General features: G+C 40.3%; 1 protein-coding gene across 3 annotated transcripts in view; it reads left to right on the top strand.

Annotated features, from left to right (window-relative positions):
- Positions 1-26688, top strand: part of LOC140205171 (uncharacterized) — a 54497-nt gene that overhangs the window by 9505 nt on the left and 18304 nt on the right. For all 3 annotated transcript variants that reach the window (XM_072272468.1, XM_072272467.1, XM_072272466.1), the window contains exons 2-9: positions 7461-7802; positions 9092-9412; positions 10243-10359; positions 12093-12533; positions 12952-13332; positions 13668-13979; positions 14777-15106; positions 24394-24438. In XM_072272468.1, coding sequence (XP_072128569.1) covers positions 7461-7802; positions 9092-9412; positions 10243-10359; positions 12093-12533; positions 12952-13332; positions 13668-13979; positions 14777-15106; positions 24394-24438 — 2289 coding nt within the window. The remainder of the gene's footprint in view (positions 1-7460; positions 7803-9091; positions 9413-10242; positions 10360-12092; positions 12534-12951; positions 13333-13667; positions 13980-14776; positions 15107-24393; positions 24439-26688) is intronic.

Genomic DNA, 26688 nt, shown 5'->3' with positions numbered 1-26688 from the left:
CTTTCCCCGTCTCCTTCTTTGGGGCAAAGCACCTGGACGCAAAGTGTCCGGCTTTCCCACAATTATAGCATACGACCCCAGGAGACTTCCTACCAAACTGTTCCCGGTCTTCCTTATCCTTCTCACTAGTCCCTGGCTTACTTTCTGACTTTCTGGCGGACTCTCTCCGCTCTCTTGACTACCCTTCTGGTAGCTTTTATTCGGGGTAAACTTCACTTTGTGCGTTAACGCGTATTCATCCGCTAACTTAGCAGTTGCGGCTAAGGTTTCTGCCTCTCTCTTATCTAGATGGGGCCTCATACCTTCAGGGACACAACCTTTAAACTGCTCAATCAGTATTAGCTGTAGCAGTCTGTCATAATCCCCATTGACCCCTTTCGAGGCGCACCAACGCTCACAATACATCTGCATCTCACGGGCAAACTCTAAATACATGCGGCCCCACTGCTTCCTCACATTCTGGAACCTCTGCCGGTATGCCTCCGGGACCAACTCATTTATCCTGAGTATTGCCCCTTTCACCACATCATACCTCTGGGCATCTTCTGCGGACAATGCTGAGTAAGCCTGTTGAGCTCTTCTTTTAAGTACGCTCTGAAGCAAAACAGCCCACTTACCCCTCGGCCAGTCCTGACTTGCAGCGACTTTTTCAAAATGGAGAAAGTACCGATCAACATCGGTCTCGTCAAATGGGGGAACCAGCCTAACATCCTGGGTCGCCCTGAACCCTCCACCTTGGTTCGGCATGGGCCCCTGCGCTAGTGTCATCCTTAACTTCTCCAGCTCAAATTCCCTTTCCCTCTGTTTCACTCTCTCTTCTCGCTCTAACTGCCTGTCCCTCTCTTTTCGCTCCAACTGCCTGTCCCTCTCTTCTCGCTCTAGCTGCCTGTCCCTCTCTTCTCGCTCTAGCTGCCTGTCCCTCTCTTCTCGCTCTCGCTGCCTGTTCCTCTCTTCTCGTTCCAGCTGTTTTAACCGGAACTTGTGCTCGAGTCTCAATTTTTCAATCTGCAGCTGTACTGCTTCTCCACCAGGTTTGCCCATAGATACCACCTCCAGCTCCCCTTGGGGAAACACACCTTTAGATACATAATGCTCTATGATAGCTCTGTCCTCATTGTCGACTTCCCCTTAAAAAGATTCAACCATTTGGCAACAGTTGCCAATTCTGATTTCCTGGCATCCTCTAATGCCTCCAAGGTTGGCACCTTTAGAAATTCCTCAATCACCATTTCTGCTGTTTGCCCTTCCTTTCTTTCGGGAATTTTAACCCAATCAATTTACCCAGTCCCAAATTTGGTGTTCAAAATCGCGGACGAGATCCCCACTTATGTTACGTACCCCGTAACTGGGTTGCCAAGCCAGTAGAAATGGACCACTTAGTTGGAGTCTGGTTAACAGAAACGAATAAAGTTTTAGTAAAGAAATAAGCAACACAGTATTCTAATCGTAAGGATATAAATGCAACAGGTTAGCAATGATAAAACACACATGTACACAGAACTAGGGTAATAGGAATCACCCAAGCTCTATCGCAGTCTAGGGGTAAAATGATCAGTCTCAAGTGGCGCAGAGTTCAGTTCAGCTTAGTACAGTTCGCAGTAGTCGCTCTTGTGCCGTTAGAGAGAGAGAGAGAGATAATATACAAATCTGATTCAGACAGACCTTTGATGTTCTTCGCAGTTAGCTTTCGGGTGAACCCTTTTAATGTCTTCTGTGGTCACCGACTGTGACCCCTCCGTTCCGGATATGACTGTTCTTCTGCGGTGAACCCGGCACCCAGGCAAGGGCGGACACACACACCAGGTTCCTGCTGATCGTACCTTTTCACCCTGTGTGTCTATGGTCGGTTCCCGCGACCAGACCTCCAAACTCCTACCAACTTGTGGGGGCACACTGCTCTTCCAGGGTCTCGTTATCTCGTGATCTCGTGGTGTGTGTCGTGCCTTAGCAAACCTGTTCTTTTTATCCCCCTGCTGGGGTATCGCCTGTCCATCAAACTTCAAACAGTTCAGGTTCAAAGCAACCGGTCTGTCAATATTCTGAAATGTGTTTCTTTCTCGTTAATCTCTCTCTCTTATTAGCATTTTGAATGTTTCTCCATTGTCTCTCTTATCTCTCTCATCAGCATCAATCTTCTGAGAACTTGGTTTGTCGTCGCACTACAAAGCCACGCTGTTGTAGCCTGTGCAGAATGTGGTCTGGCATTGTCCTGCTGAAATAAGCGTGGACGTCCCGGAAAGAGATGTCGCCTTGATGGCAACATATGTCTCTCTAAAATCCTAATTATACGCCTCAGAGTCAATGGTACCTTCACATACATGCAACTCACCCATGCCGTGGGCACTGCTGCACCCCCATACCATCACAGATGCTGGCTTTTGCACCTTTCACTGATAACAATCTGGATGGTCATTTTCATCTTTGGCACGGAGAACTCGATGCATGTTTTTTCTGAAAACTAGCTGAAATGTAGACTCATCTGACCACAGCACACGGTTCCACAGTCTTTTGGTCCATCTGAGATGAGCTTGGGTCCAGAGAACTCGCCGGCGTTTCTGCATAGAGTTGATGTATGGCTTCCTCCTTGTGTAATACAGTTTCAAGTTGCATTTCTCGATGCGGCGACGGACTGTGTTGAGTGACAATGGTTTTCCGAAGTACTCCCAAGCCCAGGTGGCTATAATTGTTACAGTAGCATGACGGTTTCTTAGGCAGTGCCGCCTGAGGGCTCGAAGATCACGCACATTCAACAGTGGTTTCCGACCTTGCCCTTTACGCACTGAGATGTCTCTGAATTCTCTGAATCTTTTCACAATATTATGTACTGTAGATGTTGAAAGACCTAAATTCTCTGCAATCTTGCATTGAGAAATGTTCCTTTTGAACTGACTAACAATTCTCTCATGAATTTTGGCACAAAGGGGTGAGCCACGACTCATCCTTGCTTGCAAAGACTGAGCCTTTGATGGACGCTACTTTTATACCCAGTCATGATACCTCTCCTGCTACCAATTAGCCTGCTTAATGTGGAGTCTTCCAAACCAGTGTTGCTTGAATATTCTGTGCACTTTTCAATCTTATTTTGACTCTGTCCCAACTTCTGTTGTATGTTGCAGCCATCAAATTCTAAATCTGTGTATATTTACAAAATACAATTAAGTTGGTCAGTAAAACTATTAGAAATCTTTTCTTTGTACTTTTGTCAGTTAAATAAAGGTTCATGTGAATTAACATATCACAGATTTTTGTTTTTATTGCATTTTGGAAAATATCCCAACTTTTCTGGAAATGGGGTTTGTATTTTGGATAGCCTCTCCTTTGTTAAATAATAACGGTGAACAATTTTAAATTGAATTAAACAATGATTGGCACATATCGAAGAAGAATTAACCATTTTCAGAACTCGCATCCAATCTTCATTAACGGAAGTCATATTAAGTTCTCTGTCCCAATCTTGTTTAATCTTTAGTGAGAGGTTATCTTTTTGTAGTAAAAATAAATTATAAATTCTACCAATGGAATCTCTCACTAAAGTATTCATATTCAAAATAGTATCTAACAAATCAGATTCTTGCATATATGGAAATGTAGAAACGTATTTTTGTTAAAAAAATGCCCAACCTGAAAATATTGCAAAATTTTGTCTAGTTTTACAGTGTAAAACTAGTTTTAAGTGTAACACTCTTACAAGCTCTTTCAGGCTTTTCCAATACAGGTGTCCCCCGCTTTTCAAATATTTGCTTTACGAAACCTCACTGTTACAAAAGACCTACATTAGTACCCTGTTTTCGCTTTCAGAAGGTGTTTTCATTGTTACGAAAAAAATTCAGCGCGCAATAAAAGGCAGCGCGCGCCCCGAGCAGCCGCTCTCACCTGGATTTGGAACGGGATTGCTTTAACACGTGAGCAGTTGTTTGCAAGATGAGTTCTATGGTGTCAGAAAAGCCTGAAAGAGCTCATAAGGGTGTTACACTTAGCGTAAAACTAGACATAATTAAGCGTTTCAGTCGTGGTGAACGAAGCAAGGACAAAGTGAGTTTGGCTTGTGGAGGTTGACGAAGATGATGTTGAAGAGGTTTTGGCATCCCATGATCAAGAACTGATAGATGAAGAGCTGATGCAATTGGAAGAGGAAAGGATAACAATCGAAACCGAATGAGTAATGATAAAGTAAGACTTTAATTTTGAAAGAGAACGTAGGTTTAGGGGATATTTGCAAGATTCTTTGAGTCCTTACAAAGAACTGTATGATTGAAAAATGCGTGAGGCTCAGCAGTCAAGCAAGCCTTCCACAGCAGACGACGAACCACGACCTTCGACATCGAGGCGGGCAGTCATAGGAGAAGATGAGCTGCTTGCTCTAATGGAAACAGACGATGAGATGACACCCCAGTGTCCCACCACCCCAACACCCAGGCCGCGGGCAGATACTGTACTGATTCGCGGAGAATGCAGCAGTAGCCGGGAGGCACACAGCACATCTTTAAGAAAAAAGCCGAAATAAACATGCTAATAAATTAGGTGCCGCCCCACACGTAAATGTCGGCCCAGATCAGAGGTGACGAAATCGGAAATCGGCTCGGATTTGGGCCGACAATTATGTGTCAGGTGGCACTAAATTAATTAGCATGTTTATTTAGGCTTTTTTCTTAAAGATGTGCTGTGTGCCTCCCGGCTACCGCTGGACCCCTGCATGCTTTGCGACAATGTATCGGCTGGTGGCCCGGAGGGTGGGGGCCACTGCACCACCCAACCTGCGACGACTCAGCCTAACACACCACCATCAGTGTGCTTGGCTCTGTCCTGATTCTGGTAAGTGATACTACACTGTACATGCATTATTTCTACTTTATATAGGCTGTGTATTTTTATGTGTTATTTGGTATAATTTGGCAGCTTCATAGCTTAAAGGTTACTGGAGAGCGCTTGCGCCGTGTTTTTGCCAACAGCGCTTGTGTGAGATTTTCTGCCAACGGCGCTTGTGCGAGATTTTCGCTACGGAGAACAGTTGAGCAATGATTGTGGAAAAGTATTTCTACTTTATATAAGCTGTGTATTTATCATATCATTCCTGCTTTTACTATATGTTACTGTTATTTTAGGTTTTATGTGTTATTTGGTATGATTTGGTAGGTTATTTTTGGGTCTACGAATGCTCACAAAATTTTCCCATATAAATAAACAGTAATTGCTTCTTCGCTTTACGACATTTCGGCTTATGAACCGTTTCATAGGAACGCTGTACCTTCGGATGGCGGGGGAAACCTATACCATAGAAGTCAACTTGCAAACGGCTGCTCACAGGCACATGTTTAAGCAATGCCGGTGAGAATGCCGTTCCGAATCCGGGGGAGAGCGGCTGCTCGGGGCGCGCACGGCCTTTTATCACGGGCTGTTTGTTTCGCACGCTGCTTTTTTGGTAACAATGAAAACACCTTCTGTTAGCGAAAACAGGGTACTAATGTAGGTCTTTCGTAACAGTGAGGTTCGTAAAGCGAACGTTCGAAAAGCGGGGGACACCTGTATATAAAAACAGAACATTTAAAGGGAACAATTCACTTTTATTTAAATTAAGTTTATATCCTGAAAATTTTCCAAAATCATTTAATAATTCCAAAAGATAAGGAATAGATAACTGAAGGTGGGATACGGAGGTCTCAGAGTTCGGACACCCTTAGATAGGCTGGCTTATGATGCACTGGGGAAACAGAGTGTTGCATCTTTCCCCCAGTGAGATATATCACTACCATTCACAAATGGATTGGAGGTCCTGACACCACGAAATTCCTTTGAAAACTGTGTTGTTAATGATGGATTGATAAGTTTCAAAGTCATGAGGACATGACTATTTTCGGCGGGGGGAGAGTGTAACACCCTGGTTAATATTTTTACTGCTATGCTGTTTTTTTTATGTGTGCCATACTCTGCCAGTGCCTTGGCGACCACTTTTTTCCAAGTGATTGTTTTGGAGGAAAGATTCTGTGAGTGGTCCCCCACGGCCTTCTCACAGCACAGTTTTTTTTACGAGGCCAAGTTACAAGCTCGACACTCAACCCGGCACGGATGGAAAGCATGCCCGACTGGATTCGAACTGGGGAACCTTTGCTCCGGAGTCCGGCGCTGATGTCACTGTGCGACCAGCTATGCTGTAGATATTCCATTTCAGCAGTTCTGTAGAGCAGTCTGTTCTGCTTTCAGCCTGTTTGGGTTTGAGCTGAGATAAGGTAGTTTGTTGTTGACCTTAGCAATGTGGTGTCAGCCAATCAGGATGGTGGAATTGGGAAGTTCTAGGGAACGATGGGTGGAGAGTTTTTTTTGAAGGGCAATGGTGTTGGTTGAGGTCTTTTTGGCAGGAACTGAGAGAAGACATGAAGGAAGATGGCTGAGGATGCTGTTCCTGTTGCACAAGGTGCTTTGTGCAGATGAATGGGTTCCAGGAGGAAGGACCAATACTTCTGTGGGAAATCGCGTTTGTTCGAGATGAATTTCAAGCGACATTTGGAAGGCGGTGTGTGTTTTCACTCAGACCGAGGGTCCAGTGCTGAATTAGACAACTCAAGATGAGCTCCAACTTCTGTGCACAATTGACTGTTTAGTTATGATGGGCCGTTTTTTGTTTTGCTTACTTTAATAACTGTTAGGTTAAGTTAACATTGTTAATTATACTACATTGTAATTGTATGCAGTGTACGGTCTGTTATTTCTTGCCAATAGCGATTGCCGGCGGCGGCAGAGGGTGGGGGGGGGGGTGGCGGTGGCGGCCGGCGATGTGGTGTCAGTAAATCACACAGCATTCACACAAACCAAAGTTTGGGTGGGCAAGACATCCCAGCCTCATGGGTATGGTGGGACCAAAGTCGTATACACCCTATACATACTGAGCCTGAGAAAGGTGGTTTCTTTGCTGTAGAGTCCAGTGGCTGTTAGTGAGCGGCTATTGAGCTGCATTTACAGAGACTCCCAGTAAAAAGAGGTTTCTCTAGCAACATACTTGTACATTTTCTCTGCATTCTTCCCAGCTTAATGTTGTCATTCCTATAACAATGTACCCAAAATAAACTTTACAATTAAGGAAGTACCTTTTAAAGAGTATGCACTGTTACTAACGTCTGAGACACAACCCAATACTTAACCTTTACTAACCTGAGATGTTAGTAATGTTGACTAAAGTTTATGTTCAAGGTAGTGCTGAGGGACTTATTTAATATTGATGAGGAATTTTGTATCTTCATATTACGTTGCTGAAGGTTTAGTGACTCATCTGAAATCTGTGATTTCAAACAATACAGCATCCACTTCAGTCCACAAATCAATCTGCGATCCTGGAGTTGAACAACTTACTGACTTGTGATTTTGCTAGAAAGAATGCCATAACTTGCACTGTAACTTGGATCTTTTTAATTTCTATTTGTAATATGTGATTGAAGATAAACTTATCTCATTTTTCTGTTTGCATTTAGAAACGTTGGATATGACCATTTTTAGAAGTCCAAAGGATGTATTATTGAATACGGACGTTACCTTGGAATGTAAAGTTACTGATTTTGGAACGCCACTTCTTGACCTATCAAACGTAGGTGTTAAGTGGTTGTATGGATCCCAAAGGAAAGAAATCTACATCTTTAATGCAGGAAATGCTATGGCTAAACGACATGGAGCCAAAATATTTGAAACTGAATTACAGAAAGGAGATGCTTCACTTTATCTTCCAAATATCCAATTAAATGAAGCAGGAGAATACATTTGTGTTGTACTTGTCACTCCTGACAAAGTGGAAAGGAGCTCACAAATTGTGGTCTTGGGTAAGAGACTTCTAAAACATTACCTGTTGTGAACAGAGAACAGCACAGCATAGGAACAAGCCATTTGGCCCATGATGTTGTGCCAAACTAATTAAACTAGTAATTAGCTAGGAAGTTAAGTAATCCCTTCTGTCTACACAGTGTCCTTACCCCTCAACTCTCTGCACATTCATGTGTCTATCTCAGAGCTTTTTAAATGCATCTATCACATCTGCCTCTGCTACCCCCTCTGGCAGTGCATTGCAGGCACCCACTGCTCTATGTCTTTTTATTAAAAGAAAGAAAACCTGCTGCTCACGTCATCTTTAAACTTGCCTCCTGTCAGCTTTAGGCACTTTGACCCTGGGATAAAGACACTAGCTGTCTTTTCTATTTTTGCCTCTCATAATCTTATAAATTTCCATCAGGTTTTCCCTCACCTTGAAACTCCAGGGAAAGCAACCCTAGTTCATTTGAATGGTTTTAATCTGAAACATCGCCTGTCCATTTCCCTTCATAGATGCTGCCTCAAGTTTGTCCATCCTCTCCTTGTAGCACATGCTCTTTTGCTGAGACAACATCCCACTTCTGTACCCTCTTCAAACCCTCCACTCTATTCCTATTATGGGGACAACCAGAACTGGAAGCAGTGCTCTAGATGTGGCATAAGCAGAGTTTTATAAAGCTGCAAAAGTAACTTATCAACTCTTGACCTCAATGCCTCAACTAATAAAGACAAGTGTGCCATGTACTTCCTTACCACCCTATCAACCTGTGCTGTTTTAAGAGACTGTGGCCTTGGGTCACAAAATCCCTCTGTAGATCAATGTTGTTAAAGATTTTGCAATTAAAAGTGTACTATCCCTTCATATTTGAGTTCCCAAATTGTAAAACTTATTACTTAGCTGTATTAAACTCTATCTGCCATTTCTCTGCCCATGTCTATAACTGATCTATATCCTGCCATATCCTTTGGCAATTGCCTACACTATCCATAATGCATATAATTTCTGCAGAATTACCGATGCACTTCTCCACTGTCTGTTAATTTATTATTTGGAGACTCTGGATCAGAAGGAATAACTAATTTAAAAACTCTCACATGGAACTGCGTTGAATGTTGAACAAGCCAATTATCTTTCAGGAGTAATAGTAAAGGAAAATCCTGTGTTTTGGAGCAATAATTGAAGGAAGGAAAGTGGTACATTTTGTTTATGTTAACATAGCAATATCTTAGACTTGGCTTTAGATATTTATGATAATACACTTCATCCTATCTGACTTAAGGTTGGATTTGCCTTTTAATACAGCTAAGCCAAAGGTGCTTCTATCCACGCAACACATTACCATTCTGAATGGTACAGAGAAATCTGTCCGATGTGATGCGACGGGATTTTATCCTCAGAAGCATGAAATCTTCTGGGAAAAGATATCCAGAGGGAAAACTGAGAGATTGGAAAGATATGTCTGCACTGGAGCTGCAGTTTCTAATAATGATGGAACGTTTAATGTTTCCAGTAATATTAGAATTGAACCAACTCCGAATGATGATGGTAATGTATACAAGTGTACAGTGAGACATCAGTCCCTTCCAGATGAACTTCCACAAGAGGTGAAACTCACAGTTGAAGGTATGTTCCATACTTTGAATAAGTTGGGGATACTATGTAGCAATATTTGTAACAGTGTTTTTTAAAAATGTTTGACTCTAGTTGCACTGATTTAAATCAAAGTTTCATTGTTTGTTATTTCATCACAGAAAGATATTGGCTGAGAAGTTCAGTCATGCCTGCAAATAAACAGTAGGCTGACACATTTTGAATTTCTACAGAGACTCTTGGTGACTGCCTGTTAGTAACTTGCTCATTAAATCATTTAACTGTTTGTGCCAATGCAACTGCTGATTCTTTCCATGCCATGAGTAATTAGTTTTTACCTTTATCATATCATTTCATTTTCTGCATACCATTGTCTATCTTTCCTGTACTTGATTTGGTTGAGTAAGAGGGGCCCTGTCCTTCTGCCTCTGTCTTCAGCCAGTGGGTTAGATATTCTTTTAATATGTCCCAAAAATAATTGAGGCAGGTTTGCAGGCATCGTTCTAGCCTTCTGTCACCACCCTTACCCAGGGCTAGTTTTTAAACTTGCTATTTTAATATTCAACAGCACAACTTGCAGCTGATGTCATTTGTAAATAAGTTGAGTCAAAAGTTGAGATACCAGTAACTCTGAGCCCATCACTTATTCCAGATTATATGAAAAATAACAAAACTACGGAATAAATTTCCCAGACCATGACTTAAAGTGAAAATAAGTTGCACAATTTTGCTTTCAATTTCTTGAAAATCGTTACAGGGCTTATGAATGGTGATTTATAACTTGCAAAAACTCATAAGTGTCTCAAGATGATGAAGTTTATTCATGTGTCTAAATGCTCATATTTTTGTTTTGGTTTTCTAAGTTTCAGAGCCTGAATCAGATTCAACAGCAGCAGTGGGAGCTGCATTTATAGGAGGATTTGTGTTATGTTTCCTGTTTGCTGCAGGACCACTTGCTTATTGGTGGAGATTTCAAGCAGGTAATATGAAGACAGTGAAATCATTTTGGTGTGTTGCAGTTTGTGCATTGAGTCATAGAAGATGCAGCCAAGAAACTGGCCATTTGGCTCACTGTGTCCATGCCAGCTATCAAACACTGGTTTACAAAATCCCATTTTATTTTCCCCAATTTCTCACTAGCTCCCCCCAGGTTCTACCATTCACCTACACTTGGAGAAATTCACAGATTTCATTCACCTATTGGCCTGCATATTTTTTTGGTGATGCGGAAGGCAACCAAAGCACCTGGAGGAAATTCCTGCATCATGGCCAGTGTGGAAACTCCACACAGGTAGTGCCAGAGGTTAGCATTGAACCTGGGTTGCTGGCTGTGAATTTGCATGGCTGTTCTGATTCTTTGACTGTTTCTTGTATCTCTTCCCCAAATTGGGAAGTGATGATCTTTTTGCTTTGATTACAGCTAATCTGCAGTAATTGTACTCCTCCATTGGTGTTCAACAGAAAGTCTTGCTTGGTGTTTCTCCATTGAATGGAATTTGATACTCTAGATGCAACCTCCATTTAATTTTGATTTTTTTTTATAATTATATTTCCCTTCAAACACATTTGAATTTGGAATTGATGCACAGTTAATTTTTATGATGCCATAAATTACATCATTCAATTTTCAAAGTTCCTTTTGGATAATGTAGATTGACTTCCCCAATAAGCTTCTTCCCTAGGAAGCTAGTTGAATTTCCTCCAGGTTCACCTGTCATTGGGCACTGTTTTAATAGCACAATGTGGAGCACCACTAAATGTGGCCCATTTCATGGGTTCTTATCCTTTTTTCTGTCACTTCAATTGCTGAATTTGCTCTTGACATGAAATGAGCATGAAGCAACACACAGAAAACGCTGGAGAAACTCAGCAGGCTAGGCAGCATCTATAGAAAAGAGTAAATAGACAAAGTCTGGGCCCAAAACCCTTCTTCAGGATTGATGAAGGGTCTCAGCCCACAACATCACATGTTTACTTTTCTCCATGGATGCTGCCTGGCCTGCTGAGTTTTCCAGGATTTTGTGTGTGTTGCTTGGATTATCAGCATCTGCAGATTTTCTCTTGTTTGTGAAATGCTTTATCTGCAGAGGAATTTGGTGGGTGGAGGGGGGGTAGAGAAAAAAATATGTTCTCATGTTTAGAAATAAACTGTGCTAAGTGATGAATTTTCTCGGTTCTTACCACCTAGATTTTTTTAAGAACCTGCTTTAAAGTTCACCAACGGAAGCAATTAACAAAAATCTGAAATCAGAAGTTAGATCTGATTGCATATCTGACTGTACTTTGATCTAATTGTGTATCTGACTGTGCATGTATGCAAAACAATCATGTATACAATTTCAATGTTAGGGCAATATCCTCCCACATTGTCCCTCTTCGTTGCTTGTACATTGCGATGGAGATACATGAAGATTTTTACTCCCTTGGACGTAAGAAAATAAATAAATAAATAGCCCTCCAGTGTTTCGGAATAAGCAAATAGTGCAATTTTTTAAAATACTCTTAATTCCACTGGATGCAATTTTTGTTGGTTTCGTTATTTTGGGCCATAATATGCTGAATAAAAATGGTACAAACTAATAGAAATTCTGACCTTGTCTGTTTACACTAGTTGTGTCTTATTTCTGTAATTCCAGAAAGGCAATAAAAACTGAGGATGCAAGAAAGAACATTTACATTGTTAAGCGTTAACTACTTATTTTGTTTTGATTAGTTCCTCCAAAAATTACTGGATGCAGTGAACATCAAGTTTTGAAACATCTTGAAGAAAGCGTAGTCAATTGGATGGTTAGCTCATTTCGACCTTATGAGATTACAATTGTGATCTACGCAAAGAGGAAGCAGAACGATAAATGTCGGCTTCTGAATTGGAGCAGTAAGGATGGGAAAAAAATCTGCAGTCAGTATACATCAACAAATGGACCTGACTGTAATGAAACGAAAATCCTTATGCAGTCAGATGACGAAGATGCATCCTTTAAAGCACAGATTTCTGAATTAAAAACTAACACACGAAAGATTTGCAGTGTAGAAGTCAGTGTCAGAATACATCCAGATATTTCTCAGGATGATGGGGCTGAGTTAAGTATCGAAGTTCAACATCAAGCACTTAAAGAGCCTATAACTAAGACACTGAGACTAGACGTTAAAGGAGGTAAATTGCAAATATTTTCTTTAATTATTAATTGCTGTCTTTTGTGGCTCCATTTTGAATGTCTTTCATTAACATATATGGTATTTGACATTGATGTGGATACACAAAATTCTGGAGGAACTCAGCAGGTCAGGCAGCAACTATGGTGAAGAGTACTGATGGGTTATGGCCCAAAACGTCAGCTGTTTTGCCTTCCGTAGATATTGCCTGACCTGCTGAGCTTCTCCAGCATTTTGCATGTTTTGCTCAAGATTTCCAGCACCAGTAGAATCTCTTATGTCAATGATGTTGATAGCTATGTTGAATACCGTTCTTCATCAGGTGGACTCAGTCATTAAACATTTAAAACAATTCAGTATTTTTTTCTTTCTTTGCATTTCAGTTTGTGAGATTAATTTTTCATTTCCTCTTTTCTAAGTGCCACCTAAGGTTTTAAACATTTTGACGCCACCTCTCATCAAAGACAAGGAACCTGTGGCTTTGTCTTGTTCAGTCAGTGGATTTAAACCAAGGCCATTAAGTATTATATGGCAACAAAAGAGAAAGAATAAAGATTTGGAAGAACTTGTCCGGTTGCAGCTGGACAATACGACAAACAAACACGATGACAACAGGATGAATTTGAAGGCAAAGCATTACATCAGTGAAGTGGAGCATGAAGACAAAACTTACAGCATTGCTAGTGTATTAGTTATTGTGCCAAATATACAGCAAGACCTGAACTCGCAGTACTTATGTAGCATACTGCACCACTCCACTAACGACAAGCAAGAGAAAGAAATAACCCTAAGAATTACAGGTATACTATTATCTAAGCCTTGCAACAAGGAAGGATCCAGATTGCTTATTTCATTTGGAGGCTCCTCTGATGAATGCATTGTCTTGATGCCATATTTCTCTTATTGTTACAAGTTAGTAATAATGTTATAAGGGAAAAGATTTGAGATAATTTAAGTATATAGCAAGCTAAATCAATAGGGTAGGATTGTACTGAAATTAATAAATTAAGTAATTATATTCTATGTCTTTCGCCAAAGTTTTCAAAGCTATAAGTAATTACATACGGAAAGTGCAATATCTAGTCCCCCACTTTTGAAAATCTGCTCATGTTTCAAACCTTGTTTTCTTTTCCAGCTCCTCCAAAACTGGGCACTATAAAGTGTGAAGCAGCAAAACCAATTGCAGAAGTGCCCATGAATTTAAGCTGTCAAATAAGTGCATTTTACCCCAGAGATATCATAGTTAAATGGCTCAAAGATGGCTCAGAAATACAACAAAATTCTGAAGTTAATGATGCAGTGATTGGACAGGATGAACTCTATTATTTCACAGCTGATGTGCAGATTGTTCTTAGCAGCGCTGACACTGAGACAAAATACACATGCCAAGTAGCACATGAGAGCTTATCAAGGCCAATAGAGACTCACTGGGTAGCTGGTGAAGTGAGTAAGTAACACGTTTTTTGTTTCTGAAGTTGTTTTTTTCTACAATCGATTTGAAATTCATAAAGGATGGATGTCTAATGATAACTGTTGGTACTAGGACATACCCTTGTAATTTTTTGGCATCGGTTTACCAAGACAGCAAGCAGGGTGTCACAAAGCCTACAGGCTAATTGTATTACTGCAAAGGAAGGTGAACATGGTGGATTTGATTGAATAGAGAATTCCTTGGAAAATGAAAGTAAATGAAAATGGGTGAATTCATTGATTTGTTGGTAAATAAATAAAAGTTAATATATAGATATAGTTAAGAGGAAAAAGTATAAAACTTTTAATTGCTATTGATTGTAAAAACTGAAATTATTTGATCAAAACCAGCCACCATATGACTATACTTATCAAGGGTGTTTGACAGTATTTCACACAATTCAAAGGATATAGGATAGTTTAAAGAACTCTCCTGAATGATTCTATTTTTTAATTACTTCTAACTACTACATGAAATATATGAACAATGTAAAATGGCTGCCCTGATGATGAAAGCTAATTCCTTAACAAGAGAATAATGAGCAATCAATAACAGCTGAGAACCCACAAGAAAGCAGTGAGATCCAGTAATTAGAAATAAAATAATAATCCAAATCAGGAAAGACATGACAATAGTTTTTTTTTTCATTGCTTTTAATAGTTTTCAGTCTTGAACTACTTACTAAGAAATGCTTGTCAGTTTTGGTTTAAATTGTAATATTCTTTAAGTTGCGTATTTAGTTTAACTTATTTTTCTTCCTTTTTTATGTCTAGTATCATTGCCAAAGATCTCAGAAATTAAGGCAGATCCAACTTGCCCTGAAATAGGAAAGCCTTTAACACTTTCCTGCAGGGCTTATGGATTTTTTCCGGAAGGAAATCAGATATTCTGGTTCAAAGATGATAGTAAATTTCAAGATGCATCACAATCAGGAATAGTCACTGAAGAAAGTACAAAGGATTCCAGTGGTTTGTACTCACGATCATCCCGTTGGACATTTAAACCAACTGCTCGTGATCATGGGAAAGAGTTCAAGATGCAAATCCTTCATTCTGAAACTTCAAGCAAGCCTGTCACATCCAGTTACTGTCTGCGATTAAGAGGTGAATACCCATTCTAACCAAGTCTGCAGTCACATTGTACCATAAGAAGCAGGTTATGCCATTTGGCCTCTGATGGCTGCTTTTCTATTCAGTAAGATCATGCCGGGCTTTGTGTTTTTATTGCAGTGTTATATCCCTGTACTGGCCCCACAGACTTTATTTTCCAATATGTTTCAATTTCTGCCTTGAAGATGGCTTCATAGCTTCCTCACAGCTCTGAATGATGGAATTTTTTTTTTCCCATATCAAAACTGTTAAGACACTGATTCCTTGTTCTCAGTATATCAGCCAGTTGAAACATCAACTGCACATTAATCCCTGTCCAAACAGATAAGAGGTTTGTACATTTCAATGAGATTGACTCTCCTTATTCTGATAAGACCACCAGTACATCATTTGCTGCTATCCCACAGAGCATAGTATCTTGGCCACAGTTACATATAGTGAGTGCCTAGAACTGGCATCTCAGTGAGGATAGCACTGTGATCGCCTCAGTGCACAGATCGGATGCAGAGGGAGCCATGGAGACAGTGTGCAGACTGTGCCTCTGATGGCTGGCACTGGAAAGTGTTGGATCAAGTAAGGTAACTAACCAGTGCAATGGTGCAGGGCTTGGGTGTAGCCCATTGCTGGGGAGTAACAGAGGCTGGTAATGTTACAGATTTTCAGAAATAAAAGGACTAGAACACAATGTTCCCTCTAATTTTTAATGACTATTGTGTGCAAAAAATCTAGCACTGTGCAATTTTTTTGCCCAGTGACAACAGCACTTACCAACGAGGTAGAGGGTAACAATAATTTGTGCGCAATTAAAATTCCTTTGTTAGAAGGTTCTTTGCTGGACCATATGGTTAATAACAAAGCAGTGAAGCACCAATATGCCCGATCTCACTGAGAAAATCTCCCAGTCATTGTGGAATGGATTTCTGTCAGCTGATGCTTACTGCTGCAGAACAGCAGTTTAACGGGGTAGGGGAGGGATGGGTGTGGGAGGGGATATCACTGATGTTTAACAGCTGTGTGATCAGATTTTATGACAAATCCTCAGTGTGAATTGTGTAATTTTTAACTGGCACAGTTAGTGAAATGATTGGAACAATACTTTTACTGGAGGAGTTTAAATATCATAAAGAGTTGAAAGTATTGTGTAAAATGTTGGGACCCGTTAACATGCAAATAAGTAATTATGGTACTGGATATGTTTTACTTGAAATCCATTATTGGGTCAAAGTAGAATTTTATATTGCATATGAGACAAGCAGTAGTATTCGGAATAGTGAGTTTGTGCTGCCATTCCATTTCAACGCTGTCATTCTGTTGCCATCAATTCTTGGGTGCCCATATCCAATAAATTTCAACGCAGTTCTTTACATGATGACAAAATACCCACGAAGAGCAAAATACAGATCTGAGTAAGCTTTACAAAATTAATTTTTTTCTGTTATTTGTATGCCTCCTGATCAGATGAATGAAGGTCAATGAGATGCTCATTTCCAGATACGTCAGCAGGTTATGGCGAACGTTGAGTAGTTGTAGAAGGGTCATGTGCTTTTCCTTTTGGCTCAGTCAGTGGCTCTTCAAGTATACTAACATGGACTGGATTTCCATGGATGATTCTGGTACCAACTTCCATGGCTGAGCATGCATGTATACCCTTCAGGAATCAAGTTTAAAACAAAATCACTTTCCTTTTCTTCCATGAAGTGATGAATCCTGACTCTGGTGTCAAGAATCTTTCCCAGCATGTTGGCCACACATTTGTCTTTCAAACATATGTGACTTCTGCATTAATAAACAAACTCCTTTATCACTGTATGTTTCAGCTGTAGTGAATGGGAGGTAGGGAATGAGTGTGGTTCAGATCCTGAAATGCTGACATGGCAAGACAGGTAAACTGGCCTGTGGTACTCTGTATTGAGAATACCTAGAAAGGAGAAGGATAGTCCAAATGAGTGGATATGATATTTTTAATGTCTCTTTGAGAACATGACATGAGGGGTGGATAGGTGAATAAGAAGATATATTTGGCATGCTGGCCTTCAGCAGGGCATTGAATGTAGGGGGATGGGGCATTGCATTACAGTCATACAAGATGTTGTTAGTGCCGCACATGGAATATTGTACACAGCTTGGTTTACTTTCCTATAGAAAAGGTATCATTAGCTAGAAATAGTGCAAAGCAGATTTACTGTATGAGATGTGATCCAAAAGCTAAAAAGCCTGCGACATTTAGCAATCCCTTGAAGGGCTATGTTCCTGTGAAAATCAAGGTAATGTGGTATAAAGATGGAAAGACGCAGAAACAGGTCATCCTGAGATTGCAGAAGATGGTCTGATTTCATCAATTACAAGCATAAAATTTACACCAGCAAAAACAGATCATGTGAGTTGTATCAAATGTGAGCTGGTTCACAAACAGAGAAAGAAAGGTTAAAAGAAAGAATTCAAATTACACCTTCAAGGGAGAACTTATTGTACCAGATAGATATAGGTACTTCAGTCATCCCAAAGGGAATTACAGTGTCACAATAGCATTACAAGTACACAGATGTAAATATTAGAAAAGAAGTCAAAAGAATAAAAATTATCTCAAGCAGTGTAACAGGAGGGGATCATCACTACCCTATAATGGCTGACACATAATAGAGCCTAGTGGTGGAGGGTAAGACTCTGACTCTGCCCATATGAAAGGTTCCAGGAGTTCCTCCCTTTCAAAAGGTACATTTAATGTCAGAGAAATGTATACTATATACATCCTGAAATTCTTTTTCTTCTCAACCATCCACGAAAACAGAGGAGTGCCCCAAAGAATGAATAACAGTTAAATGTTAGAACCCCAAACTAGCCCCCCCCCCCAGCTCCCCACTCTCAAGCATAAGCAGCAGCAAAGCAACGATCCCCCCCCCCCCCTCCACCAGCAGGATAAAGCATCGGCCCCCACCACTGAACACTCAAGCTTGCAGCAAAGTATCGATAAAGATACAGACTTGCAGGACCCCAAATTCTATTCGTTCTCCTTATTGGATATACCACAGGCTTTCTCTCTCTGCCTAATAAGAGAAAAAAGGGGTGTCCCTGTTTCACAGCGAGAGAAGAGACATAAGAAACAATTCTCTGATTTTATGATGTTAAAAGTCCGTTGGGTCACTTTTTCCGAGCTCTCTGCCCAAAGAAGTCGGGTCTCTGGGCACATAGCCAGAGATCTTCCATCTCCCACGACACACCAATGGCAGCAGTAGAGCAAAAGATGAAGGTAAAGTAATGATTTTGGGATGTTCCTAAACTGGACATGGTTTACTTGAAACACATTATTGTGTCAAAGTACAATCTTATATTATTGCAGATGAGATGTGCATTGGTATTTGGAATGGTGAATTTATGCTGTTGTATACAAGCTGCCAGTCCATTTCAATAATTTGTCAGTCTGCTGCCTTCATTTCTTGGGTGCCCATATCCAATAAATTTCTGTAGTGCGTGAGATGATGACAGAAATATACTCAGAGCCAAATACAGATCTAGTTAAGCTTTACAATTTAATTTTTCCCTGTCATTTGAACACCTATCTTTGTCTGATCAGATGAGTAAAGATCAAAGAGGTGGTCCTCTCCAAAGAGACACTTCACTACCTTACTGTAAACTATGTGCAGCTGTAGCAGGATCATGTGCTTTTCCCTTGGCCCTGTCAGGTGGTCCACTCTTCACGTATTCTAACATGGACTGGATTTTCATGGTATATTCTAGTGCCACCTTCCGTGCCTGAACATGCATTTTATCCTTCAGGGATTCATGTTGAAACAGGATCACTTCCCTTTTCTTCCAAGAAGCAGTGAATCCCTACTCTGGTGTCAATAATCTTTTTCAGCATGTATCCCACACTTTTGTCCACTCCATAGCCACATCCTCACCATCAATTGTAACAGGGAGCAGTGCAGAGTGCTTGTGTGTTCATGTGACTCATTTCAATAAAGTAATACATGCAGTGATCATTTATGTTAAACTTAACACAATATTAATTGAACCATTCAGTTCATATCAAGTCCTCCCATTGACTAAACTGGTGTGGATTTTTTTCTAATGCTGGGAATAGATGATTCTAGGAGGATGGAGATGTTTAAGGTCTGGTTAGATGAGATAATTAGTGTTTTAAATTTCTAAGAGCTAATTTGATTTGACTAATGTTGGGTTTTATTAAACTACTATTTTCCCCTTACAATGCTGTCAAGGAAGATGGCAGTGATGAAGCAACAGTGAAGGTAAAGTGTTCATTTACTTGAAATCCATTATTGGGGCAAAGTAGAATTTTAGATTATTACACATGATACAAGCATTAGTATTTGGAATGGTGAATTTGAACTGTTGTCTGCAAGCTGCCAGCCCATTTTAATGGACCTGTCTGATTGCTGCCTCATTTCTTGGGTGCCCCTATCCAATAAACTTCCACTGTTCTGTAGATGATAACAAGTATACACTGAAACAGCCAAATATAGATCTGATTAAGCTTTACAAAATTAAATTTCTCACGTCATTTGTATACCAGCTGTTTCTCCTGATTATATATGTAAGTATCAATGAAGTAGTCATCTCCAAACAGACACTTGAGCACCTTCTGGCGAACTACTTTTCCCTTTAGGCTCCATCATGTTGTCAACTCTTCAAATATTAGATCAGATTCTGAGGACACGTAGTCCTGTTTTATTGTCATTTAGTAATGCATGCATTAAGAAATGATACAATATTCCTCCAGTTTGATATCACGAAAATACAGGACAGACCAAGACTGAAAAACTAACAAAAACCACATAATTATAACATATAGTTACAACAGTGCAGCAATACCATAAGTTGATGAAGAACAGGCCATGGCTTTGTCATGTCATCCACTCTTCAAATAGTCTAATGTGGACTAGATTTTTATGGTAGATTCTGGTGCCAACTTCCCTACCTGAACATGCTTGTAATCACTTTAGGCCTCCGAATTAAAACAAGATCACTTCCCTTCTCTTCCACAAGTCAATAAATACTGACTCTGTTGTCAAGAATCTTGTCGAGCATGAATCCCACACTTTCATCTGATGTGTATTTGTGACTTCTGCCTTGATAAATAAACTCCCTTATCACTGTATCGCTCTTCTCTAGTGAAAGGGATGGAGGGAATGAGTGTGGTTCAGATCATGAAACGCTGACAAGGCAAGACGGGTAAACTAGCATGTGAGCCACTGTGTTGAGAATAGCTAGAAAGGAGAAGCATAGTCCAGATGAGTGTGTTAAGAGTGGATATGATATTTCTCATAGAAATAATATCATTGGCTGGAAAGTGTGCACAGCAGATTGATGAGAATGGTGTCAGGACTCGGAGGTGAGGTATAGGGAGAGGCTGAACAAGTTAGGGCTTCGTTTATTGGAGTATCGGAGACTGAGAGGTGATCATACAGGTGTATAATATGTGGCATAAAAATGTGGTATAAAGATGGAAAGATGCAAAAACAGGTCATTGTGAGATTTCAGAAGAAGGTCTGATTTCATCAATTACAAGCATAAAGTTTACACCAGCAAAAACAGATCATGGAAGTTGTATCAAATGTGAGGTTGTTGACACAGAGACAAACTTCAAAAGTAAGAATTCAAATTACATCTTCAAGGGAGAACTTGTACTTGTCTAGAATTGCCATGATTCTTTATAGTGTCCATTGTACTACCACAGTCAAACGTGTATCCATTTAGACTCCTATGATAGAGCCAGCCTTTCTGAACAGTTTATTGAGCCTGATGGCATCACCCATGTTGATGCCATTGCCCCAGCACACTACCACATAGAAGATTGTACTGGCCACTGCAGACTGTTAGAACAAGTGAAAAGAAGGCCTATATACTTCAAAGGAGCTTAGTCTTCTCTAGAGGTAGAGGGGACTCTGGCCCTTCTTGGACAAAGCCTCTGTGTTGGTGCTCCACTCAAGTCTGTTATCCAAGTGCACCCCCAGGTACTTGTAGGTCCTCAGCACAGCCACGTCCTCATCAGCAACTGTAGTGCAGAGTACTCGTGTGTCCATGTGACACATTTCAATAAAGTTGTTAGAGATGCAATGATCAGTTATTTTAAACTTAAAAATAATATTAATTTTACCATTTACTTCATATCCAACCTCACATTGACTGAAACAGTGTGGTTTTTTCCTAATGCTGTGGATAGATAATTCTAGGTGGTTACAGTTTAATATCTGTTTAGGTAAAATGATTAATGTTTTAAATTTCAAGAGCTAATTTGATTTGACTAATGTCAGGTTTTATTAAACTGCTTTTACTTTGACTCTGCCCATATGAAAGGTTCCAGAAGATCTTCCCTTTCAAAAGGTACGTTTAATGTCAGAGAAATGTATACCATATACATCCTGAAATTCTTTTTCTTCTAACCATCCACGAAAACAGGAGTGCCCCAAAGAATGAATGACAGTTAAATGATAGAACCCCAAAGCCCCCCCCAGCTCCCCACTCTCAATCATAAGCAGCAGCAAAGCAGCGATCCCCCCTCCTCCACCAGCAAAAGAAGCATCGGCCCCCTCCACTGAACACTCAAGCTTGCAGCAAAGCATCGATAAAGATACAGACTTGCAGGACCCCAAATTCTACTCGTTCACCTAATTGGATATACCACAGGCTTTTTCTTTCTGCCCAATAAGGGAAAAAAGAGGTGTCCCTGTTTCACAGCGAGAGCGGAGACATAACAAACAATTTTCTGATTTTATGATGTTAAAAGTCCGTTGGGTCACTTTTTCCAAGCTCTCTGCCCAAAGAACTCGGATCTCTGGGCACATAGCCAGAGATCTTCCATCTCCCACGACATACCAATGGCAGCAGTAGAGCAAAAGATGAAGGTAATGTAATGATTTTGGGATGTTCCTGAAAGGGACATGGTTTACTTGAAACACATTATTGGGTCAAAGTAGAAACTTATATTATTGCACATGAGATGTGCATTGGTACTTGGAATTGTGAATTTAAGCTGTTGTATACAAGCTGCCAGTCCACTTCAATGCTCTGTCAGTCTGCTGCCTTCATCTCTTGGGTGTCCATATCCAGTAAATTTCCACTGATCTTTAGATGATGACAAGAATACACTGAAAGAGCCAAATACAATCTGATTATTCTTTACAAAATTAAATTTCTCATGTCATTTGTGTACCTCCTGTTTCTCCTGTAAATGTCAATGAAGTAGCCATCTCCAAACAAACACTTGAGCACCTAACGGTGAGCTACTTTTCCCTTGTGGCTTTGTCATGTCGTCCACTCTTCAAATAGTCTAACGTGGGCTGGATTTTTATGGTAGATTCTGGTGACAACTTCTCTACCTGAACATGCTTGTAATCACTTTAGGCCTCCAAATTAAAACAAGATCACTTCCCTTCTCTTCCACAGGGCAATAAGTACTGACTCTGTTGTCAAGAATCTTGCCGAGCATGCATCCCACACTTTCATCTGATGTGTATTTGTGACTTCTGCATTGATAAATAAACTCCCTTATCACTGTATCGCTCTTCTCTAGTGAATGGGATGGAGAGAATGAGTATGGTTCAGATCCTGAAATGCTGACAAGGCAAGATGAGTAAACTGGCATGTGAGCCACTGTGTTGAGAATAGCTAGAAAGGAGAAGCATAGTCCAGATGAGTGTGTTTAGAGTGGATATGATATTTTTAATGTCCCTATGAGAACATAACAGGTAGATAGGTGAATAAGAAGGCAGACTTGGCATGATGGCCTTCATCAGCACATTGAATGTATACGGCTAGGGCATTGCATTACAGTTGTACACGATGTTGGTAATGCTGCACATGCAGTATTATGCACAGTTTTGTTTACTCTCTTATAGAAAATGTAACATTGGCTGGAAAGAGTACAATGCAGATTTATGAGAATTTTGCCAGGACTCAAGGGGGTGAGTTATAAGGAGAGGCTGAACAGGCTAGGATTTTATTTGTCATTTATCGGAGACTGAGAGGTGATCCTGGAGGTGTATAATATCATATGGGCATAGTCAGGATTAATGTATGAATCTTTTTCCCATCAAAGGGAATGCAAAAACTAGGGAGCATTGAGAGGAGATACCTGATATTAAAAGTGATCCAGAACTACTTCAAGCTAAATAGCCTGCAACATTTAGCATCTTGAATGGCTGTGTTCTTGCAAAAATCAAAGTAACATGGTAGAAAGATGGAAAGACGCAAAAACAGGTCACCGTGAGATTGCAGAAGAAGGTCTGATTTCATCAATTACAAGCATAAAGTTTACACCAGCAAAAACAGATCATGGCAGTTGTATCAAATGTGAGGTGGTTCACAAAGAGACAAAGTTCAATAGAAAGAATTTAAATTACACCTTCGGGAGAGAACTTGTACTTGATAAATATAGATACTTTATTGATCCCAAAGGAACTTGCAGTGTCACGGTAGCATTACAAGTGCACAGATATAAATATTAGAACAGAAGTCAAAGGAATTAAAAATAAGTTATCTTAAACAGCATAACAGGAGGGGATCATCACTATCCCGACTAGAGGCGAAGGGTACGAATGTCCTGATATAGTGCCGTTTGGAGCAGCGCAGTTAACTTAGTCTGTTACTAAAAGTTCTCCATTCTGCCAAGATGGCATACAGAGATGAGAATCATTGTCCAAAATTGCCAGGATTTTCTGTAGTGTCTTTTGTTCGACCACAGCATCCACTTTGACTTCTATAACAGAGCCAGCCTTTCTACGAAGTTTATTGAGCCTGTTGGCATCATCCGTGTTGTTGCCATTGCCCCAGCACACCACTGCATGGAAGGTTGTACTGGTGACATTAGCCTGTTAGAATAGGTGAAAGAGACGCCAGCATATTCCAAAGGGCCTTGGTCTTCTCAAGAGGTAGAGGTGACTCTGGCCCTTCCAGAACACAGCCTCTGTGTTGGCACTCCACTCAAGTTTGTCATCCAGGTGCACCCCCAGGTACTTGTAGGTCGTCATCATCAATTGTAACAGGGAGCAATGCAGAGCACCAGTCTGTGTGAAGTTGTTTTAGATGACATGATCACTTATTTTAAACTTAACAAAATATTAACTTAATTATTTACTTCATATCAAACCTCAAATTGACTGAAACGGAGTGTTTTTTTCCTTATGCAATGAATAAATAATTCTAGGTGGTTGGAGTTGTTTAACATATGGTTGGATGAAATAATTAATGTTTGAAATTTACAAGAGGCAATTTGATTTGACGAATCTGAAGTTTTCTTAAACTACTTTCTTTTTTACCTACAGACCATACCTCTAAGAAAGATGGCAGCAGTAAAGCAATAATTGAAGGTAAAGTGTTCATTGTGGGAAGTTCCTGAACTGGATATGTTTTACTTGAAGTCCATCATTAGGTCAAAGTAGGATTTTACATTATTACACATGAGACAATCATTAGTATTTGGAATTGTGAATTTGAGCTGTTGTCTACAAGCTGCCAGCCCATTTCAATTCTCTGTCAGTCTGCCACCTTCATTTCCTGGGTGCCCAAATCAAATAAATTTCCACAGTTCTTTAGATGATAAAAGTACACTCAAAAAACCAAATACAGATCAGATCAAGCTTTACAGAAATGAACTTTTTCTGTCATTTGTATACCTCTTATTTCTCCTGATCAGATCAGTAAAAATCAATGGGATTCTCATTTCCAGACTCTTTGGCACCTTATGGTGAAATATGAGCATTTGTAGAAGGATCATGTGCTTTTCCCTTCGGCTCTGTCAGTGGTCCACTCTTCAAATATTCTAACCTAGGCTAGATTTTCATGGTAGATTCTGGTGCCATCTTCCATGCCTGAACATGGTTGTAATTGCTTTAGTTCTCCGTTGTGAATGCACAAATCATTTTCCCTTGAAAGGGAATTGAAAACAAGAGAGCACAGGTTTAAGTTGAGAGGAGATATCTGATATTAAAAGTGATCCCGAAATAGTTCAAGGTAAAAAGCCTGCAACATTTAGCATCTCCATGAAGGGCTATTTTCCTGCGAAAATCAAAGTAACATGATATAAAGATGGAAAGGCGCAAAAACAGGTCATCCTGAGTTTGCAGAAGATGGTCTGAATTTATCAATTAGAAGCATAAAGTTTATACCAGCAAAATCAGATCATGGGAGTTGTATCAAATGTGAGGTGGTTCATGAGGAAAGAAAGTTGGGAAGAAAGAATTCAAATTACGCCTTCAAGGGAGATCTTGTACTAGATAGATATAGATACTTTATTGACCCCAAAGGAAATTACAGTGTCAGAGTAGCATTAAAAGTGCACATATATAAATATCAGAAGGGAAATCGAATTTAAAAAATCTGGTACTTCAAACAGTCTAACAGGAGGGAGTCATTACCTACCCGCTGCTAGCTGACTCATTATTGATCCTAATGGCCGAAGGTAGAATGAATTTATATAGCACTCTTGGAACAGCACAGTTGTCTTAGTCTATTACTAAAAATTCTCCTCCGTTCAGCCAAGGTGCCATATAGAGGGCGAGAATCATTGTCCAGAATTGCCATGATTTTTCGTAGTGTCCATTGTTCTACCACAGCCTCCCGTGTGTCCAGTTAGACTCCTATGACAGAGCCAGCCTTTCTGAACAGCTTATTGAGCCTGATGGCCTCACCTGTGTGGATGCCATTGCCCCAGCACACCACCACATAGAAGATTGTACTGGTGACAACAGAGTGGTCGAAGGAGTGAAGGAGAAGCCTGCATACTGCAAAAGACCTCAAATCTCCTCCAGAAGCAGAGGCAACTCTGGCCCTTCTTGGACACCGCTTCTGTGTTGGTGCTCCACTCAAGACTGTCATCCAGGTGCATCCCCATGGACTTGTAGATCCCCTGCACAGCCATGTGCTCACCATCAGTTGTAGGGCAGAGTACTCGTGTGTTCATGTGACACATTTCAATAAAGTTGTTATAGATGCAGTAATCATTTATTTTAAACTTAACAAATTATAACGTTAACCATTTACTTCATATCAAACCTCCTATTAACTGAGTCGGTGTGTTTTTTTTCCCAATGCTATGGATAGATAATTTTAGGTGGTTACAATTTAACATGTAGTTAGATGAAATAATTCATGTTTTAAAGTTATAAGAGCTAATTTGATTTGACTAATGTCAGTTTTTATTAAACCACTTTTTGTTTTAACCTACAGACTCCAACTGTAAGGAAGATTTTAAAGGTTTCATGGGTCCATTTAATGTCAGAAATGTATACAATATACATCCTGAAATTCTTTTTCTTTGCAACCATCCGTGAAAACAGAGGAGTGCCCCAGAGAATGAATGATAGTTAGATGTTAGAACCCCAAAGACCCCCCCCCCCAGCTCCCTACTCCCACGCATAAGCAGCAGCAAAGGGACAATTCCCCTTCCCACACCAGCTAAAAAATCATTGGCGCCCTCCACCAAGCACTCAAAAGTGCAGCAAAGCATCAATAAAAACACAGGCTTGCAGTACCCCAAAGTCTACTGGTTCATCTGGTAGATTGATACACCACAGGCTCTCTCTCCCCCCCCTCTATCCCCCCCTCTCTCCCCCCCCTCT

This window comes from Mobula birostris, chromosome 11 (genome assembly GCF_030028105.1).
Source record: "Mobula birostris isolate sMobBir1 chromosome 11, sMobBir1.hap1, whole genome shotgun sequence".
NCBI lineage: Eukaryota > Metazoa > Chordata > Chondrichthyes > Myliobatiformes > Myliobatidae > Mobula > Mobula birostris.
This window is presented reverse-complemented; position numbering and strand designations above follow the sequence as displayed.